This window comes from Rhinichthys klamathensis, unplaced genomic scaffold, assembly GCF_029890125.1.
Source record: "Rhinichthys klamathensis goyatoka isolate OS25496 unplaced genomic scaffold, OSU_Roscu_1.1 h1tg000021l_1, whole genome shotgun sequence".
NCBI lineage: Eukaryota > Metazoa > Chordata > Actinopteri > Cypriniformes > Leuciscidae > Rhinichthys > Rhinichthys klamathensis.
In genome coordinates this window covers 2,827,322-2,850,377 of record NW_026606572.1, presented here as the reverse complement: position 1 = coordinate 2,850,377, position 23,056 = coordinate 2,827,322, and the positions used below count along the sequence as shown (strand labels likewise).

The window sequence follows — 23,056 nt, the reverse complement described above, 5'->3', positions numbered from 1 at the left end:
ACATTTGCCAAGCATATCATTTATCGTCCCTCAGTGGCGGTGATGCAGAGGAGGGCAATTTTCATGTGAGAGGATCTCAAATCAGCGCTGTAGAAAGAAAGAGTTATGGGGGGAAAGTGAATGGCTTTTACCATGTGGAGTCCGGATGCTAATACATTTCCATGAAATCGCTACCACGTTAATGCCTGAAGAACTGTCATGTCATACAATATTTATCACATTTGTATCACAAGTGGCATAAATGACTGTTGTATTAAAGCTGTGTTTGATTGTGTGCCCTCTCAGGAGTGAGCTGTGTGGATGAGTATGATGAGATGGCAGCCGTGTCAGAGTGTCTCCGGTGGGCCGGGCCCATGCCGTCACGCTTCAGGAGCTGCTGGGTGCCCTGCAGGGATGACTGCACCTTCAGTTCTTGGTCTAAAGTCTCTGAATGCTCTGGATGTGGGAGCCGACGTACCAGCAAACGCACCTTAACAGGTGAGATGCATTCAGACAACTTTTCAGGGTGATTCACAAAGTTGTGAATATCCAGTATATATTATGCCATCTAATGCGCTAATTACACTAATGAGAAAATGCTATGAGGCTGGTATGAGGGTTTCAGGTTTGTGCAATAACCATTCTACCCTTTAGAAAGATACTTAACTCCTGGTTGATCCAAGAGGCTGTAACTTTGACTTTATGGGGATAGTTCACTTTGAAATTAATTTTTGGTATGTTTTAGCTTACCTCAAGGGCATCCAAGATGTAGGTGTCTTTGTTTCCGCAGTCGTTTCAATTTTGATATTTTTAGGTCAAACCGTTCTTGTCTGTCAGTCATATAATGCAGGTCACCACCTCAAAGAGCATGCACAGAGAAGTCCAAATTAAACATGATTTAATGACTCGTAAATGTAAGTACACATTCATGGCCTACGACACGAAATGAGCGGTTTGTGTGAGAAAACGAACAGTATTTATATCGTTTTTACCTCTTGTAACCACAGCCACGTTCAAGTGATCTGAGGGCGCGGGCGCTTCGGTCTGTGCGTTACAAGAGGTAAAAACGATATAAATACTCGTTTCTATAATAGTGGTGAGCGATACTTCAATGATGTATGTGTTGATGTGCTCTGTCATGTTCCATCAGGCAGTTGTTACTTACCTCAAGAGATATAAGAACAAGGTTAATTGTGTTCATTTCTTACAGTTAGCAGGATGTTTGTTTGGTGTTTGGAATGGAAAAGTCACAACACGGAACAAATACCGCAACAGTGAATAAATCCTATACCGTAGCGAGTCGATAAGCTTGTTTATATCTTGACAAGTGTGGGTACAAATTAGTGGCATTTTCCTTACAGCGCTAGTGCCAAGATGTACAATGGCTTCTAGAGTGTCATTATTGTAGTATCACTTGAGGAATATCACTTTAACAAAGGAAGTAAGCTGACAGACAAGTCAGCTTTAGTATATTCCTTAGCTGAGCATAATCAGCTAGAGCTGGGAAAATGGCCTTGGAAAAAGAAGCCATTTAAAGTGAACTTGAAGTGTTCAGGGCTCCAGCGGTAACATTGAGGAGAATTCATATTTCATTAACTGTCCTCTTCTTCTTTTCTTTTGCTTTACTGCACATACATAAATGTTTTGACAGACCTGTCTATCATCAGAGATCAGAGACCTGCTGTGAACTGCTCTACGGGCAGATTTAGAGCTGTCTGTTTGGGAATTATTGCAGCGCTTTTTGCTCTAGTTAGTTTGTTCCCATAAAAATCATGATTGGCTCTCATTAAGATCCTGCACATCTCACAGTGTGACATGTTCACTGTATCAGATAAACCTTCAAAGGCTTTCTTCACTCATACTTTTAGGAAATCCCACATCAAAGGCGATCCCATGCTAAAATGTCAGATTTCAACCTAGAAATCCAAGAGCATCACACAAAAAAAATGACAGAAATGAAGGCTGAAAACTGCAAGCTAAGGATGATTGTGCTTCTTGCTTAATTGAATGCACTATATATCCAGCAGGTGTTGGTTTCTGGGGGTGTCATCAATAATGAATCGTTGCTGTGGAAAGTGTGTGTGTGTTTTATATGCATATGCGCACACACACACACACGCAGTGAAAGCAGAAAGCAGATTGTCATTGAGGCTGCAGTGTACTGACAGAGATTTCACACTGTTAGAGCTGTTTTCTATCACTGACCGCCTCTGAACACCCAAAACAGATGGAGGCTGGCAAACACTCGTCAGGAAGCTTCTGGACACCAGTGAGAGTGTGAGTTTCTTTCTACCTCAATGACTGTGTCCATTTCTCTTTCTCCCTCCGCGTATACTGTATATAGAGGCCTGCTGTGAGACATGGATGGAGTCTTTATGAGAGAGTCAAATAATCATTCACTCGACAGATTTGTTTAAACCACACTCATTTATTTAGAAACAAAACAAGTGCCTGTTCAACCAATTAATTTATAAACACTGATTTATTCAGGTATTCATTAATTTTGTGTTGCTCGGAGACAATTCTGCATTAGTTGCACTTGGAAGTATTTTTGTTGTCAATGTTGTTTCTAAAATGTAAATGTAATTATGCTCATTATTAAAGGGTGTATCCACAGCTGACAATGCATAAATTAAGCATTTCTCTACAATTTCCAAACTCGTTATACACTCCTGGAGAAAACATCTATTAATCTGTTAATATGAATGATATTAAGGTTTGAACATGCTATACAGACACAGATTTTACTGCTGTGACATATAACATGTCTTTATCTCAAAGTTAAATAAAACCTCTTCTCATAAAGAAACAAGAACATGGTCTTTACAATTAATTATACAGTATATGCATTCTTTATAACAACTTGCATACAAAATTCTTCATTCTTTCAAGCATACATATTTATTTCTATAAATGAAATAAAGATTAATCCTTATTAAAGTTATTCTGTCTAGAACATTGAGTGATTTTGAGCATGAAACCACTTGCTTCCTTTTGATCCTATTCCCACATGCTTATTTAAATATTGCTTCAATGTTTTGTGCCCTGCTGTTTTATAAATGACTCTTTGCAGACTGGGGTTGTTCCAGCAGCATTAAGGATTGCTACTGTAACTCCTGTACCAAAAAAAAAAAAGAGAATGATTTTAATAATTATCGTCATATCTCAAATCTTCAGTTTCTGGCAAAAATACTTGAGCATATTGTTGCCTCTCATTTGTGTAACCATCTCATGACTAATTACCTTTTTGAACCCCTTCAGTCGGGTTTTCGTAAATGTCACAGTACTGAGATGGCTTTGGTTAGTCACCAATGATTTGTTGATTGCTTCTGACTGTGTGTTTGGAGTGTTTGGAAAGAGTGTTTGGTGTGTCGGGGACAGTTTTTAAGTGGTTTAGATCCTATTTTACTGACCATTCCCAGGTCATTTCTATTTCATAGGTCTGAGATTAGCTCTGTTTTCACTGGTGTTCCTCAGGGGTCAGTCTTGGGCCCTTTACTTTTTAATATGTATCTTTCACCACTTGGCTATCTCTTGTCGGCCTCCATTATAATTTTTATGCTGAATTTACGCAGATTTATATACATTCAAAACCAGATAAGCGCCCTGACGCTGATTTTCTCTCTGACTGTATTACTGAAATAAAAACATGGATGAGTAATAATTTCCTGTGTCTGAACAGTGGTATAACCAAAGTTATGCTCATTGGTTTCCGTCATCGTCTTTAACTTTTATTGGCTCTCTTTTGGAAACCAAAAGTAAAATGAGTTCTTTTCGATGCTAATCTTTCATTTGATTCTTTTGTTCAGAGTATTATCAAAAAAAAAAAAAAAAAAAAAATTCCATCTCAGAAACATTGCAAAATTGTGTCCTATGTAAAATTTTCCTGTAGCAGAAAACCTGAAAGATTCCTTTATCTCTCGGAGAGATTACTGTAACACCGTTTTAGCCAGAGTTTCTAAATCCACACTAAACAAGCTCTAATATGTACAAAATTGTTTGACAGCAGTGGATTTATTAGGCTGCTTTTCACTTTAAGGCCAAATGCACGGATCAATGCACTGATACACATCCTATAGTCTCCCAACTGTTTACGTTCAATTAAGACATAACCGACTGTGTTTACGTGAATACTCACCAAAACAGATATTTTGACAATTTTGTATGTATTTGTCTGTTTAATAGGTGGCTTTCTGTGTGCGCACAGAAAACCAGACTGAATTGAGCTCTCTTTCGCGTCATCACGCTTTTTCACGTTTATGCATGTCAGATTTTTGTCATAGTTTTTGTCATTCACATCGTCTCATTTTCGCCAGTGAAAAAATGTCATAGACGAAAATCATGACAAGTATTCGTCAACGAATTTAACACTGCTCAAAAGTCCACCGGATGACTCAAAAAATCCATTAACTTATTATTTATTGAACTGTTGTATAAAAGCGTATCGTAAACTCTGCATGTGTGATATTTATGAATTATTTTGCAAATCTGAAATACTTGAATCTGTATTCTTAGATATATCTGCAACAAGTACTCCTGGTTTTCTTGGTTGACCTTCTGTGCAGCTAATTTGAAATACAAGAGTAAAGCTGTCTCATCATAAATTCTCTAAGACAGTGTCATTTGTCTTTTGACTCAACCAGAGATTGACTGAATCCACTAAGTATTGCATCATGATTGATGATGATCTTTCATCAGCATTATCTTTAAAGCTTTAGCTGTCAGCAAAACCACACTGATCATATTGATGCAACAAAGCAGAATCCTTCAAACAACAAAACACCAAAAGCCTCTGAATCCAGTACATCAAAGCATCATTTTTCACAGGTCTTTAGCCTGACTATGCATTATTGTCCAGTGCGGCCCACAGGTTTGACAGGCTGAGTTTATCTTTCTTGACAGGTTTGAGACCACTGTTGAATGCAGGTCTGTAGTTTCAGTGACAGCATGTCTGAAAGGAGCATCTCTCCTCATGGACAGATCCTTTTATTTATATAACCTAATAATATTCATCATGTCTAATGGACATGACTAATTTGAAATGTTCCAGGAAGTGAAGTGTGCAAAGAGGAACTAATAGCCACTTAAACAGAAGCCTTTATGGTGTGAAATCTATCCATTTCTCTCCTCATTAGATAAATTAGATGTATATGGTCCACTGGACATGGCAGTACTTCGGGTCTATGTTTGTACAAATAAAAATAAAGAATGTAGGAGAGAGAAAGGGAGCTTCTTTTGGTTGATGCAGTTCTCATATTGGCTGTGGCATCCCAATACATAAGGGAACCCAACCCCCTACCACAACAACAACAACAACAAACATAAATTAATTAATTAAAGCTGCAAGCAGCATTTAGCGGTGTTCAAGCAATTAAAGCAGTTAAGGCCGTTAAGCTCAAAAGCATCAAAAGACATTAAGTTTTATGTAGCAAGCATTTAACCACTGACATCATAGATGGAATAGACCATGTTAGAGGATGATTTACCATGATATACCACATTCTAGAATGATTTACCAGGATTGTAGCATGATTTACCATGATTCATCACATTGCTAGCATGATTTGCCATGATACACCATGTAATAGTATTTTTACTATGATTTACCACATTGCTGCATTGATGTGAAGTGTCAATAAAAATGAAGTGATAAACTCTGACAAAAAATGATTGTGTTATAATAGTTAACATGGAAAAACTGGTTTGCTTTAGTGCAGAATACTGGTGAAAATCAAGTTTGTCAAAATGAGACTGAGCCAATAAGTGGTCTTCTGCTGCCCTCTGCTGGCCATTCTACTTATTAATAAAGTGTTTTCACAGGTGCTTTTGCACTCATATGTAGACATTTGCTCACACACACACACACACACACACACACAAACACACACAAAGACAAATGTTGTTGTTGTTGTTGTTTTTCAATGTTATTGGGATGTGTCATTATGAAAATATACTTTAATGGTCTATAAGCATTTCACATAATGTCTTTGTAAACTATTTATAAGATTATTCAGCATTTATTCAGAAATCTAGGACAACACACGCATATTCTGTTGTACATACACACATTTGAACTATGTGATGGAAAAACAAAATGTTTACTGCAAGTCTCCTTCAGGATTCACATTTCTCAATGTGCTACAATAGTCAGTATACTTCAATAGATGAATTTTGACTAAATGTGAGTGCAAATGTTTGTCACGGGTGCGTTGCGGAGAATGGAGCGAGGACTCAAATGCAGAGGTGAAAGCCTTTAATTAAGTAAAACATAAATCAAACAAAGGAAATCCAGGTTGATAAACTAATTGCTAAATCCAGAAACACGACATGGCAGGAACAGAACAACACACAACTCAAAATCCCAAGTAACATAAACAACGAACGAGCACAGGACAACAAACACAGGAAGACTAAATAGGGAGGCAAACAAAGGAGGGTAACGAGGCTGACAGGTGGAACAAATAAACCAATAACCAGATAACAAGGGGGAGGGATCAAACAATGACAAGAGCACATGGCTCAAAATAACAAAACACCCATGTGCATCACAAGACAGGACAGACATGTGACAATGTTAAAATAGTGATTTTATAAAGTCTAAATAAGAATTATAGAATAATATTAGTTAGTAGCATGACAAAATGACTATTTTAAACAGCAGTGGGCAGTAGAATACCACTTATTGGCTTAATATGCCATTGTTCATATAATTTTCACATTTTTAACTGTTATAGAGGCATATTTTGTCCGATCTGTCTGAAAATTTTCATGATTATTTAGAGTCATGTGTCACATGTTCTTTCTTGTTTTTAAGAAGATCTGAGCATTTATTGAAGAGATAAAGGCTTTCAGGGACACTTGGTCAAGGCTACATATTGAAGTGACCCTATTATAGCCATCCAAATGCAGAAGTTCAACTTTTTCTGATAATTATTGATCTAGAGACTCTAGAGAATTGTACTGCATTGGTTTTGAACAGTATGATATGAACATTATATGATCATAGATGGAAAACACAATTTACAGCCAATACAGGCAATTTACCATAGGAAATATATGGTTTTAAAGCTTTTTAACAGTTATAGCGCCACCTATGTCTTGAGCCAAGGATCACAGTGGTGTAAAGACCTTGATTCTAAGTCAAACGGTCTAGGAGTTATGCACAATTTAGTACTTTTGGGTGCTGTAGCGCCACCTATGGGCCAATCTCGGTCATACTCTGATAGGTTGTCCCCAAATTGAGGCCTACCATCTGGCCGAGTTTCAAGTCTCTAGGCCTTACGGTTTGGGCTGCACGATGCGTTTTAGGGGAATTTTTTTTTCAAATAGTAATTACAATAGGTTTTCAGCACTTCGTGCTTGAACACCTAATAAATGTTCTTCAATGAATTGTTAAACATATTGTGGGATTATTGATTCCTAATGTTGTTTATCTTGTTTAGATGTTTAATTTTTAATTGACTTGTTTGTACTTTTCATCAGTGAAAGTTCTAAACGCACACTTTTTTTTTGGACATTTTGATTTAGAGTATAGACGGGAAGGTAAGAGTAGGTGGGGAGGAGTTGGAATTGGGACTCGACCCAGATCTGTCCTAAATATGGGTCCTCATGAGCTAACTGTTCTTATGTTTTGTAAGTTGTTTAGAATGCGACTGACACCACCCATCCTTGTCTTCACATTTATTTATTCATTTATTCATTCATTCATTCATTTATTTATATTTATTATCAGATTTATTTTATTATTATTTATTTATTTATATGATTTTTTTGCAATTCATAATCTTGAGTTATGTACTACGTTACCTTTGTTGCTAAACATGAATAAAACACAAGCGGGTAAGTCTAACACTTAATGAAAGGGTTATTAGTTCACCCAAAGAAAAAAAAACGTTTGGCATCATGTATGCACCCTCATGTTATTCCAAACCCATGAGAATTTCCTTCATGTTTGAAACCAATGATCAATGAATCCTGGCAGATTTCTTTCTCCCCATTGAAATTGTCATGCAAACACGTTTTGAGTATTCACAAGAACCAATGTCAAGAAAGTCAAGAAAGTACGGCTAAGCTTCCATTTGCTGTATTTGATAAACAGTCCCACTTTATATTAATTGGCTTTAAATGTACTAACATTGAAATTAATAATTTGATACAATGGACTTATTGTGTACATACATGTTTTTACATTGTACTTATATTTTAAAATACCTGCATGTAATTACATCTGTAGTTAATTTATGTAATTACATTTGTAATTAAATTATGTAATTACATTTGTAATTAAATTATGTAATTACATTTGTAATTAAATTATGTAATTACATTTGTAATTAAATTGTTGACCCTTCCTTTACACCTTAACCCACCCTTAAACCTACCCATACCACCACACCTGTCTCTAACCTTACCCGTGTCACACCTCAATAGCAGCAATGTGTTTTACAATACAACATGAACACAATAAGTACATTGTACTTATTTTTAGATGTAAGTACATAGTACTTAAAGCCACTTAATATAAAGTGGGGCCAAGTTTTGTTTGAATGGAGGGACAGGAATCTCTCAAGTTTCATTATAAATATCTTCATTTTTTTGAAGACAAACAAAAGTCTTGTGGGTTTGGAAGTGTGCTGCTCTTGAATCTTTTAATACATTCTAAGCAGGGTTGGTACCCTCCAAAGTCATAATAATAAATAATGAATCTACTTAATGTAGCACCTTTAAAAGTTATTTTCTCAAGGCGCTTTACATAAAAGCTTTACACAAAGACAAACACAACAATAAGACATTACACTAGACATTACACTGTAAATATAACAAAAGTCAGATAACCAAAAACAACAATAGAGAAACAAATCAAGTAAAAGCAATCCTAAAATAAAGACAAACACAATTTGAACACTGATAAAATGTCATTCAGAACCATATCCATGCCAAATGGAATTCTGATCTTGACAATCCATTCATCAGTTACTCCAGAACTGATCCTCTATCACAGGGGTAACCAATCTTGGAGGGGCCAACATCCTGCAGACAGTGCAACGTCCCAGCTCCAACACACCTGCCTGGAAGTTTCTATTAACCCTGAAGACCTTGATTCGTTTCTTCAGGTGTCATTTAAGGTTGGAGCTGAACTCTGCTCAATAGTGGCTCTCTAGGAGCAGGATTGGACACCCCTGATCCATCATATAAAGTGTGCTGAAAGAATGGCATGTTTGCTTGAAGAAATGATTCTGTCTTGCTCTTGTCACTGAGCGTTTCCATTTCAGTCTACTCAGAATAGTTCTCTAATCGTTCCCTGGGGATGTTTGCAGTCCACATTTGACAGCAGAATGAGTAATGGTCCAGTTATCCAGACATCATTAATGTTTTAATAATTTTCATAGACAGATAAGTACATTACACACATGAGTTTCCAGAGTGCAGTCTGAATAGCACCAAAAATTCTGATGACTACTCTGTTATTTATTGATTCCTCTTTATTTTTTCTTCTTTCTTTCTGGCTCTCCATTTTGTCACTATTTTCAGGTCGGAGCCGGAAACAGGACCGGTGTCTGAAGGAAGACTTGTACCCTCTGGTAGAGTCCGAGCCCTGTCCGTGCGAGGAGTTTGTTTCTCAGCCGTATGGTAACTGGTCATCTTGTGTCCTGTCTGAGACCCCGGTGCAAGGATCCCTCCAGGGTTGGAGGGGTCGCCGAGAGGCACGTGACTGTGGTCAGGGATTGCGTTATCGTGCCGTGGCCTGTCTGGACCATGAAGCCCACTTGGTTAGCCCAGAACTCTGCAGCGAATCAGGTTTGTCTACTTGTTTCTATCTTCTTTTCCTCTCTTTCTCTCTCTCTCAGTAAAGAGCTAAGTAATTTGTCTCTGCTGGAAAGGCGAGCATTCATTAGTCAAATAGGAAGCTGTGGGGTGCCCTGAACTGTCAGTGTAAATTAGACAAGGTCTCAGCATCGGCAACCAGATGTTTCCGCTAACATTGTTAGTGGTATGGTGAATGGCAGGGGTTTGGCTGCTCTGATTGCTCAACATGCTCTTTCGCAGGTCTGGTGGAAGAGGTCTGCCACATGCCCTGCCCTTTGGACTGTAAGCTGAGTGACTGGTCGCCGTGGTCGGCCTGCAGTGCCTCCTGCGGCAGCGGGCTGAAAATCAGGTCCAAATGGCTTCGGGAGAAGCCGTTCAACGGTGGGCGGCCATGCCCCAAACTAGACCTGAAGAATCAGGTGAGATGTGCAGTCCCAATAGGGAAACTAGTCTCTCTGTGGGCTTCCACCACCATATGGTTGATCGTCAGTGAGAAGCGAGTAATGAGAACCATTAAGGGTCTATGATCGCAGGCATCATGATTCAGATAATCGCTCATGTAAACTGTTTCATTTAGGGCCTTTAACGCATCCGTTTTTATTGAATGCCTGAAATATCCCCAATGGAATATATCTAAGCCGCCTAGAGATACATTTTGCATTTTCAGCACAGTTAACATTCAACTCATTACCATTTCACCGGTTAATGCATGCCTCTTCATTAAGTGCAGTTTACCAAACGTATTTCAGCCTCAAAGCTAAAGTATGAACAAACACTATCTCCTCGTCCTTTAAATAGTTCCTCTCTCGCAGCGAGACGGCACAAAGGTGCTAACAAGTGTCTGTGTAAAACACTCTTCCTGATTGCTGTAGATTTGTTCTCTTCGCAGAAAAACATGCCCATTAGCGCAGGTTGTCTTTCCGTGTCTCTCCTCTCCTCCTTTTACCATCAGCTAGTTAGGACAGTTTGTACAAGTGTTCTGTTAAACGCTGTTGAGCATGTGCAACTCTGCCAGCTTCTCATTTCGGTCTTTGTCTTGCCAAAGCACGCATATGGGTCACATATTGTTCATTCTTGATCTCGATGATGGAAATGCTTATTTGGTCATTAGTCATGTGCTTTATGCATGATTAAGACAATTGTTTAAGTCTTCTGAATTAGATTTCACCACATCTGCAAAAAAGAAAGAACAGCATGAGAAGGTACATTCATCTATGAGTACATTTGCGACAGCTTGTTCCCAGATGGGTCGTACTTTAAAGGGGAATGATATTATATATGTGCTGTGTGTGCTGGAATAGGCTGTAGAGGACACACTGGTTTCTAGAGGTCAATATGCAGATGAGGCAGTGTGCGTGAAAAATATTCTAATGCATTCTTTTGCGGCTGTGTGTACAGATGGTTAAGTGCCTACTAACAACTTTTATGGACCCACTGTTTAAGGGGACTCAAAATACCCCTCCGCTAAAAGCAGAGTTTGCCTTGGCTAATGCCCCCTCCAATCTTTTGGAGGGATGGACTCTCAATGTTGACATTTTGCAAACGGCCGCTCTGTGAACTTGGCAGACAGGCTCTGCAGCTGGACGTATTTGAAGCGGCCCCCACTGTGAAGGTGTGGGGATGGAAATTTATTTATAAGCGTAGTAAGAAAGTCCCCACCAAAGCCACAGTGGATTCATGTGGGTGTGTTTGAGTTTGAGGAAAATTGTATCACTCTGAGGCTGCCCTTTCATATCTCAGAAGACTTAATGGAGTTCTCAGAAGGGTTTGATGGGAAATGTTGGTGTTCATATTGAAATCTCTGAATTTTGATTGCAGATTTTGGTATCTTGGTATATCTGAGCACATTTATTTATTGGATCTATTCAGATTCTGAAACGTTAGATGAGACTACGTATTTTCTTTACAATTTTATGCATTTAACAAACACTTTTATCCAAAGTGACACTGCATTCAAGATAGCATTTGATCAGTTTTTGCATTCCTTGGGAATAGAACCCATGACCTTGATGAAGCAGCACAAATCTCTATTTATCTGAATAGTGATGCACAAAATTGTCAATTTTAAATGAGCCTTTTGAAAGAAACTGTTGAGAAATATTTGTGAGAATATGTGTTCAATGAGATTATTTTTGTTTGAAGTATCTTGTCACTATTTGTGGCACTTGTGTGCAACAAAATATTATCTTTGAATCACTAGTAATGTGGCAATAAACTATTTAATGCACAACTGATAAGCCATTGTTGTGGAATTTTGTCCACATTATGCTTCTCTAGACTTCAGCTTTTTTTTTTGTGCGGTTGTGCTTACGTATCTGGATTTATCCACAAGACTCAGAGAAGTGCACGTGTTCTAACAGCTGCATGCATTACCTTTCTTGCACTAATATCATCCATCACTCATCATGTACGTTAAATCTAATTAAACTGGGATTGTTTCATGTGTTGATTTTTCATTTCATTTTTATAGTTGTAAATGATGCTGTTATCAGATCTTAGCGTAGCAATTTCTTTTCAAATTCTCAGGCAGGTCATTGTTCATCTCTAGAAGTGAGATTTTTGATTAGAAATTTTTGATGGCTAAAATGTTGTGCATCTCTAAATCTGATCCCTGTCTAGGACATGAATTGACAAACTTTTTGATGCCATGGGCCCCTGTCATGATCACATTTTGTGCATGATATTATCAAGACAAAATTTGTATATTAATATATACATATATTAACATATATTATAATTGTATTCATTATATATACATTTTGTTTATTATTTGTTTTATTTTATTTGTTTTTCTGAACTTTCCCCTCCTAGCACCTGAGATTTTCCTTTTCTAATGGCCAGAGAGTAATACAGGGTGTGTAAGAAAAGCAGAGTGAATGTCTTTGTGTTGAAATTACTGGTCCTGGAATAATCGAAAACCTTATTAGTGGAGTTTATGGATCGGAGCAGCGCTCTCAAATCATTCAAAGTGCAATTCAAGACTGGCTAACATTTTCCTAAAAAATCTGGTGTGTGTGCTATCAACACTTTACTTGACATTTCACTATTGTGACATCAAATGCATTTTTTTGCTGCAGATCAGACCACGTCTGGGCTTTGATGTTATGTTCTCTTTAAAGTAAATTGTTTGGAGCAGGACTAGGTAAGGAAATTTTGTTAACACGCCACGTTCCTTGTGGGCTTTAGCTTGTTATGTGTCTTTGATAATCTGTCTCTGGCTGTCTGGCCTCTACCTTTAACAAGCAATCCTCACTTTCCCCAGTGTGGCTTTCTGCCGTGAGTCAAAGAGCAGGGCAGCGCTCTGCATTCATTCATTATTTAGACTTTCAGGTATTACAGGCTCTGAGAGGCCTGTCACAATCACTAGATTGTTCCAGCTCCCTCTCGGACTAGTAAACAGCTGACCGTGTTCAAGACCAGAACTGTCTTTCCACCACTTATCTATTGATTGGCTGTCTGAGACACTCGCCCTATATGGCGATAACACCAGTGTAGGGCTGTAGTGCTCGCTGTCTGTCTCTCACAGACTCCATAACAGCTTCCATTGGCCAAGGACTGCCCAAGAGGCCCATGTAAAGCAACCAATCAGAGTTTGTTTTGTTCAGCATGATGTTTAGGGGCTCGAAGATATAAAGTAGATGTCCTTTCAATAACAGACCGGAGTGTAAAACTCATGGACGTATTTTAAAGAATGTATGCCATTAACTTCATATACTTCACATGCAGCATTTAGTTGATACTGATAAGTGCTCGTTGTCACAGTTGTAAACACAACTGCTTTCTTCTTCCATGAGGGGGTTTGGCATCATGACGAATTTGTTTCCTGGTGGACCGTTAAAGAATGTGACACACACACACGTCTCCAGGAAATCCTGAAGAATTCAATAAATCAGAAGACGACTTTGAAACTCCTGAAGTGTTTCCAATTTTGTGTGCCTTATGCATCAGACGTTTAGCTAACGGTCCATGGGTCTGAGACTAGTGAGCACCCAACGCTTTAGTTTTACCTGTTTCCTTTCACCTTGCTGGGAGAAGAGCTTATTTCAGTAATGGAACAGCTTACCCAACGTCAAACAAGGACATGTAGCGTTCTGTCTCATTATGCCGATAAATGCTGATGATTCTGAGCATCTTTGCCCTGTGATTGTCTGCAGTCAGCCGCGCCAATGGGAGACGGGATGATGCGTGACCTTCTCCAGATGTTTCCTCTTACACCGTTCCCCACAGTGAGTCACTCGGCAGAGATGAGATTGATATTCTTATCTCGCCTACTCTTGCTGTACAGATGATCAGCCGCTGTGACAGGAACGGGAGGAGGTTGTGTGTGGAGGGATGTCATCCATTCGCTGTGTCTTACTACTGATCTTAAGATTTAACTATGTGGCCACATGCTCCTGATTCTGCATGACCACCTTAAACAATTGTGTTATAAGGATGTCAACATATACTTACTCTCATGTCATGGAGCACAATAATAATAATATATATATATATATATGTATATATATATATTAGAAATTATTCAACCCCCATTGCAAATCAGGTTTATTGGCAAAAATTACAGACTTTCAGCTGTTTACAATGAACAAATGAAACAAAAGTACCAATGTTTCAAGTGGTTTCCCCAAATTTACCCTTCTGCAGTCTCAAAATTATTCAACCCCTTCATGGCAAGCATCTTTAGTACTTAGTAGAACACCATTTTGCTGTTATGACCTGCTGATGCAAACAAGATGCATTACCAGATATACCAGATTCTGGCAGCGTTTCTGAGGAATCTAAGTCCATTGCCTCCAGTTCAGTAATATTCTTGGGTTTGGATGCTGCAACTGCCGCCTTCAAATCCCACCAGAGATTTTCTATGGGGTTCAAGTCAGGTGACTGTGATGGCCACTGTAGAATCTTTTCAGGACTTCCTCTGCAACCAAGCCTTGGTTGAATTGGAGGTGTGCTTGGGATAATTGTCCTGTTGGACGGTTCATCGTCGCCCAAGCTTCAGCATCCTCACTGACGGCATGACATTTTCTCCTAGGATTTCCTGATACTTCAATGAATCCATCTTGCCTTCAACACGCTGCAGGTTTCCAGTGCCAGAGGATGCAAAGCACCCCCAGAGCATCACCGAGCCCACCATGCTTCACTGTAGACAGAGTGTTCTTTTCACCATATGCTTCATTCTTCTTCCTCCAGACATACGGCAGATCCATTGGGTCGAAAAGTTGTTTCATCGCTCCACAGAACAGACTGCCAAAACTTATGTAGCTTATTTATATGATTTTGAGCCAATTGGAGCCAACTTTTCTTGTGCTTTTGGGTCAGTAGTAGTGTACGTCTTGGAGTTCTGGCATGGAAATGCGCCTTACTGTGCAAGCTGAAACCTCAGTGTCTGTTGCTACCAATTCTTGATGCAGGTCTTTTGCAGTCACTCAAGGGTTTTTCTGAACCTGCCTTCTCAATAATCTGGTTGCAGCCGTTGATAGCTTCCTCTTTCTGCTACGTTTAGGTAGTGTAACCACTGTTTCATTAACTTTGGACTTGCAAACTATGCTTCCAACGGTGTCTCTAGGAACATTTAAAGGGATAGTTCACCCATAAATGAAAATTACCCCATGATTTACTCACCCTCAAGCCATCCTAGGTGTATATGACATTCTTTTTTCAGACGAATACAATCGGAGTTATATTAAAAAATGTCCTGCCCTTCCGAGCTTTATAATAGCAGTGAATGGCAGTTTCTGTTTGAAGTCCATCGAAGTGCATTCATCCATTATAAAAGTGCTCCACACGGCTCTAGGGGGTTAAAAGGATCTCCGGCTAGATATGATGTCAATACCCCTCCTTATATTAAGGCGCTTGGTTAAAAATACCTGAAACGCTTTCATGATTAAGAAAAATCAAAAAGCGCGATCACTACTTTTTTTCAGCTTTTTTGTACTATGGGCCATCGATTGTTGATGACGCACGACGGTCCTGAGCGCTAAACTAAAAAGAACACGTCAGAGGCAAGCGTTCGCGAGCAGTTCGACACACTCTTCTACAGTTCATCGTCGGACCCACCTAGAGAGATAAAATGCCACATTGTGTGGCTGTTGGTGGTGATGCCCATTCGAAGACAAACAAGAGCAGTGATTTGACCTTCCACTGTTTTCCTAGTTCTGATGCAAAGTGAAGAAAACAATGGGAAGATGCTTGTGGGCGAGTGAAACTCCCCAATTACCCGCAGCTCTGTTCTCCACACTTTGTTTGGAGCTTGGAGGGAGAGGGAGCTACTGATTGATACACACACACACCTTAAATGCTTCAATATTATTGAAGCAGAGCTCACCTGCTTTTGTATAGGGAATAAATTGTGATGGTCCCAAAGGAATTCTGGTCTTGAAAATTATTTCTCTTCATTTCACAGGAATCTTCGATTTTGAGTATGGGAAGTGTGCACTTTTGACACTTTTCTTTGTAAGAAAAATATCCATATTAAAAACTCCACATACTAAAAAAGCTGACGGCCATGGATGGATGCAAAGTGCGATAGAGTAACCCTTGACCTGACGCACAACGTAATGACGAACGCGGAAGCGCAGAGGATAGATCAAAACAAAACACCAGTCACGAATTAGAAGTCTAAAACGACAATTTTTAAAGAGAAATGTTGGAGGAGCTTGAGTTTGTTGCCCAGCCCTGTTTGTTTGAACTGCGAGAGGCGTCAAAGCGTACGCTACTCCTACATCCTACGTTATACATCATCAAGTGTTACTCTTTTGCCGTAAGTCGACTTGTGTAGGCCGTCTGCCGGAAGCTAGTTATTTTAGTCGATAAAATTTTAAATATGGATATTTTTCTTACACAAACGCATCGCTTCACTTCAGAAGGCCTTTATTAACCTCCCAGAGCCGTGTGGAGCACTTTTATCATGGATGGGTGCACTTTGATGGACTTCAAAACAGAAACGACCATTCACAGTTAATATAACTCTGATTGTATTCGTCTGAAAGAAGAATGTCATATACACTTAGGATGGCTTGAGGGTGAGTAAATCATGGGGTAATTTTCATTTTTAGGTGAACTATCCCTTTAATGCCTGCGCTCTGTTTGTATCATGTTTCTTGTTTGTGAAGGGTGGTGATATCTTTCTATATTTTTCCAGCCATATTTATAACATGCAGTCAAATGTGACACTCAACAAACCTAACCAGTTCAGATATTTCATATGTTTTAGCTCAAGCACACCTGGTGCAACTAATGAAGCCCTCGATTAGTTGCATCAGGTGTGCTTGAGACAACGTCTGTTTTGCAGATTTGTGCTATATATATGCTATATGGGTATATGTACTAGGGGTGTCACGATTCTCCAAATCCTCGATTCGATTACAAGGTCACGGTTCGATTCGATTCTCGATTTTTACATTTATTTTGTTTAAAGCCGAAACCGGCCAATCAGGATGCTCTCTGTCTTACATGCGCTTCATGAGGCACACACGCAAGGTCTCTCGCTCTCTCCCTCTCTGCCGTGCGCGCAATACGGTTTGGAGCACTGTTTTTTCTGTCTCTCATGCGCGCTCTTGCTCGCTCACTCTAGATTCCGGGAGATTTTAACTAATTTGCATGCATCAGGGAGCCGCTATCAATATGCGGGTCCCTCCCGGAACTTCCGCGAGACTTGGGATGTCTGCAAACTGTGGCTTTTTTGAAGCGTGAACGTTGTTAACATAACTCACTGGAAATCCAAAAAACTTCCACACCTGCGACTTCAATGAAAGAGGAGGGGGTTCAAGTTCTGTCGATGGGTCTCCTGCATCTGCAGTTGCCATGCTATCTTTTGAAGGAGGAGTTAGAGGAGGTTGACCATAGACTCGCAGCACTTCAACACACGTGTTTTTTTTCCGCTTGGCACGCCGACAGGACGTGACATGGGGGCGTGGCAGCATCGACGATTCCATTTTTTAATTCGAAGTTCGAGATTGTGAATTAATTTCAGTCGATTTCGATTTAAAATCGAAATCGTGACACGCTTAGTATGTACTGTATGTGTGTTTATGTATAGTTCAGTCATCTGCAATCACATCTGTTCAGAAATCACATCATTACCACATGGCACAAGCTGATTGGCCTCTGCTGATCCTGCAGCCAATGATATTCCTTGAACATTTAAATAGTCTTGATCATTGTTTGCTGTAAGCTAGTCCAGCAGCACTCTGAAACACTCTACCTCCCCCAGCTCCACCTGCCTAGATCTGCTACGGGATTTGTGTATGTCTATTTATGCAGTAGCAACATATCTTACACGCTCACATCAGCATGTCTGTGTATCTATTAGCAGTAGCAAGACCATACTTGCTCTGCAGCTGCAGTAGGTCTAGTCTGCCACGACCAAATACATTAAAATTGCCATATTCAATAACATGCTTAAACTATTCTTAGAGTTGGCATGATTTAAATGGGCTTTTATATCTCAAAGAATTAGGCGTAAGTCTTTCATAAATGTCAGGTTTATTTCAACCTATGATTCTTTTTCAATCAAAATACAAGTATTATAGTGGTTTAATATTCACTTGGTTGTCTCTCGAATTTGTTATAGATTATCAGACATGACGTGGCCTTGGAAGCCTGTTTGAACCCCTTAAAGGGAATCTTTAAATTCAAATGCTCTGTTAGGTCAGGCAGCTGTTTGGCAGCTGTCTTTGGTTTTAGACAGACATTTCTTTCTTTTTTTTCTTTTCTTTTATTTTTTGATGCGTGAACAAGATTCGTGAGCATTTCTGTAACATTGATATGTACTTCATTACAATGCATTGGCAGTATGAACCTCATTTAACTCGCTTGTACTCATTTGTGTGAAATAGTCTATGTTTCTGAATTGCTAGTGACTTGTAATTTTCTGTCTGAATTTTTTTTTCCTGGTTATCACTATCTCTCTGGCTATTTATGTGTAGGATCCTCATTACTAAGTGTGGCAAATGGTGATATTTCTATCGGATGCAACAGATGCAGCCGTCCTCAGGGCTGGTGCCGTCTCCACTGCAGTTTGAAGTCTGTTTTACCCGCAGCGTAGGGCTCGAGCTAGATTCTCTGTGTAAAGAACATTCTTCTTGCCCACCTTCAGAGCTGGGTACCATATGGTAGTCATCATGTGCGCTGAGGCAGACTGTTCTACTGATGAAATGAGGCTGTGTTCACCAGCCTTGCATAATTTAACAACCTCTGTAAATCTGTGCTTAGAAACCAATCTCCCTATAAAGCATTTCTGCCTCTCCCATAGCTCCTAAATGAAACACGTCTTTAGCTCAAAAGTAGACTTTTAGAAACCATGTTGTCATGCTTTTGTATGCTGTGACTGCTCTATTTTAGATTATATGCACTGCAGCATATGGAAATATGATGAAAGTCTTGTTAAACCCTCACAAAGACATTGTACTTCTCTGCACACTGATTTTTATCAAATTACAGCATGTAATAACTATAATTAGATTTGTTCACAAATTCTACCTATTGTCTGCACCATGGTGCAATGCTTTGTGTCTTGAACATATTGAGCTGGTGCTCATACAAATAATCATCTGTGTGTTTTGTTTTACTTTTTTTATAACAAAGAGACTGACCATCTAAAATAACACTGATTTCCTCCTTTTCATTTAAAATATTATAGAACAGATAAGAAATGGCACCTATTGAAATGTATGCTGTATTACATAAATATGTTTATTCTGAAATATGTCATTATATTAAAAAATCCAAACTTAAATTTTTGAGTCATGAACACTATACCATAAATTTGTGAAAACCAAATATTATATTTTAATTATATTCATGTGTTGTCATTTTAACCTTCTGTTAAAAAACGCAACAAAAAAAAAATCACGGTTTTCACAAAAATATTAAGCAGCACAACTGTTTTCAACATTTATAATAATATTAAATGTTTCTTGAGCACCAAATCAGTATATTAGAATGATTTCTGCAAGATCACGTGTCAATTTATTTTTTAAATTATATGATATTTCACATATTCTAGTTTTTTCTGTATCAAATAAATGTCTTCCTGAGCAAAAGATACTTTCAAAAGCATTACATCTTACCAACCCCAAAGATTTGAAGGGTACTATAAATAAATAAGTTATATTATTTATTTAATATTATTATATTTAATAAATTATAATATAGAATGTATAGTATTATTTTTTATAAAGTTACCTGAAAAGAATTTGATAGACATCTCTTGATGCAGTTTATTTCAAAATTCAAACTATTCAAAATAGTTCATCAACTTTGACTATTGAACTTGGTTTAGAGAAACAAGTCTAATCAGAACAAAAGTGTATTTACATATCAGGGAAGACATGAGCGTAATTTGTCAAAATGAATGATATAATTATGTTGTACTAAAGAACTTTTATGAACTTTTTCAGAATGTTATACTGAAATTTCTTTGTTGTCTGACTGTGTTGAGTTTGAGTTGAATTCAGTAAATTCCTCTTCTTGTCATTCCAAATCATATTCAGCATCTTGTTTGTTGTGGCCAATTCAGTTCCAAAACATAATCATAAACTGAAAGGAAACCCATTCTTAAATTCTGAATTTTGCCCAACCCTGATAGAAATAGTCTCATGAAAAGGGTTGTGTGTAGCACTTCTATGACAAAGCAGTTGTCTGTTGTAGTATTACAGTGACTCTTCAATCTGATGTCTGTTATAGTGAGTCTTCTGGAGTCTGTTCACCCTTGGTGTGATTGTATAAATATGTCAGATTGGGGGTTCATATAAAGAAAGGCTCTTGAGATTGACCGGTTAAAAGTGTGTGACATTTTCTTTTGTTAACTGGAAATAAGAGTAGAAATAAGCAGACAAAAGCTGCGTTCCCCCACACTGCCGCCTCCATAATTGGTGCAGAGTTCAGCCACTTACAGATGATGATATGTGTCACGGATTTCGAGTGCATTTCGGGCAAAATGTGTTGCTGCCTGCCGGTTATGGCCATAACTGCAGTGCTCTGCCCCCATGCTGAAACAATCACAGCTTCCTTTATCGAATACAACAAAATCAATATGTTTTTCATTTAGGCTTTGCATGTATATCTGGCATTTCCAACTGTGGGAAAATGTACTGTATTTGTGCTGAGTGGAATGACTAGGTGAAAGAGATGTTATGCTTTGACACTCCCTGCCAGATTGTTGACTTGGAGGTTTGTTTAGCAGAGAGGTCTTTGGAGATTGATGTTTTGATATGGGCAAAAGCTGCTTCACTTCATTAATGAGCGGCCCACAGCGTTTCTCAACATCTCTCTCAAATGTGTTTGATGCCAAAGGAGCTGTTATTTATCCTGTGAGCTTGAATTGCTCTTAGACTCATTTGTAATCAGCACACATTTCAACAAGAGGAGGCATAAAAGGGTGAAAGATTCCTTGCTCGGAGTGACAATGCGAGCATTAGATTAGCGTCATCGAATCTTTATTTTTTCCACACAACCAAGGTAGGTGGAATTTGTTTCTGTGGTTTTCGCACAATGTCACCAAGGAGGTTTATAATACCTGTAGAAAGCTATCCGTTTGCATTCCCATCATCTGTGGCATTGGCTGACTCTGGAGCCACAGGAGAAGGAAGACACGTCAAGAACGCGCATTGTAATCCGAACATAGCCATAGTCAGTAGCCTTCTGAAGCAATTCGATCACTTTGTATGATGTACACAGCGAAACTTAAATAGATATTTACTCTTAAATCAAATCAAATAATAGATCAACATATGTATACAGAGCCCAAAATCAAATATGGTGGCACAGCAATAACTCAAACCTCTCAAGTTCATGACGTTAAGTCAGGTGGCCTGGGTGGAACTGTGGTTCCCTTTCGTTGTCACTCCGAGTTACGTCGGATGACGACGAATGGGGTTTCGCTTAGAAAGCCTATCAACTTCGAGTATTACAAAACGAGCCAATGGCAAAGAAATACCATGGGTCTGCGGAATTTGCATGGCGCAACTCCGTCCCACCTCGTGGGTATAAAAGGAGGACGCCGGCAATATGCAGATATGTTTTCGCTTCGGAGCCAAGTTTATTCTTCACTCCACAAGCCATCTCTGAACTGTCAGCTTTTACAAACGAGTGTTGTGTGTTGGTGTTGGTGTGACGGCGATCTCTCAGTGAGTGCACACTTCCTGCTTATCTGTGCAGTGGTTTGCCAGTGAGTATGTTTCTCCCTGGGCGCTTCAACACTGAGTTTCCTCTCATAAAAGAGCTTTCACGCGGCACGTCTTTTTAAAGATGCCTCGCCCGTGCACTTCTGGTTGCGGTAGACTCCTGTCCGACTCTGATGGGCACGAGCGCTCTCTAGTGTGTTTGGGCATTGATCACGCTAGAGCAGCGCTCGTGGATGACTCATGTTCTCTCTATGGGAACATGACCATCGCGTCACTACGGTCGAGACTCAATGATCTCGCAGGAGTGAGAGTCCCCTCATCCACACCCGATCTACTTCCTCTAGACCTAGAGCTAGTACTTCGGCTGGTGGCCAGGGTGACCTGAGGTTGTGGAACTAGGCGCCGACTATTTGTCCGTGCCCCGCACCTCCCCCTCCAGTGACGGTGCCCGTTAGTGTTCAGGGGATTCCCGCGGGTCCATCTTCGGATGTCCCGCGAGTTTCCTTTGGAGCTACAGAGGAGGATGCAATGTCTTTTGGTCGCGCCGCATTGGCCCACCCGGACCTGGTTCTCCGAACTCGTACTCCTCGCGACAGCACCTCCCTGGCCAATTCCTCTGAGGAAGGACCTCCTTTCTCAGGGACGGGGCACCCTATGGCACCCTCGTCCCGATTTTTGGAACCTCCACGTGTGGCTCCTGGACGGGACGAGGCAGGTTTGAGTACCCTACCACCAGCAGTGGGGTGGGGCGGAGTTGTGCCATGCAAATTCCGCTGACCCATGGCATTTCTTTGCCATTGGCTCGTTTTGTAATACTCGAAGTTGATAGGCTTTCTAAGCGAAACCCCATTCGTCGTCATCCGACGTAAAGTCTCCGTTCCCTACTCAGGGAACGAGGGTTACATACGTAACCGTGACGTTTCATGGAGTGAATTGAAAAAATAGAGAAAATATTGTTTGAGAAAGTATATATGTATTTAGTTGTACATGAATACAGACACCAAAAACCAGTCAACAGCAGATCGGATTATAGCTGGAAACATTGAAACGGCAGGCTTAGAAGATGAGCAGATTTTTGAAGATTGAAGATTTTTAAAAATGTGTAAAACTCATGTGATCGGTGTTCACACTCTTGTTCTTCTGCA

The 23,056-nt window shown here is 39.4% G+C and overlaps 1 protein-coding gene across 2 annotated transcripts in view; it reads left to right on the top strand.

Moving 5' to 3' along the window:
- thsd7ba (thrombospondin, type I, domain containing 7Ba) overlaps positions 1-23,056 on the top strand; it is a 281,426-nt gene that overhangs the window by 220,020 nt on the left and 38,350 nt on the right. For both annotated transcript variants that reach the window (XM_056241724.1, XM_056241715.1), the window contains exons 14-16: positions 286-477; positions 9,511-9,777; positions 10,027-10,205. In XM_056241724.1, the coding sequence (XP_056097699.1) occupies positions 286-477; positions 9,511-9,777; positions 10,027-10,205 (638 nt within the window). The remainder of the gene's footprint in view (positions 1-285; positions 478-9,510; positions 9,778-10,026; positions 10,206-23,056) is intronic.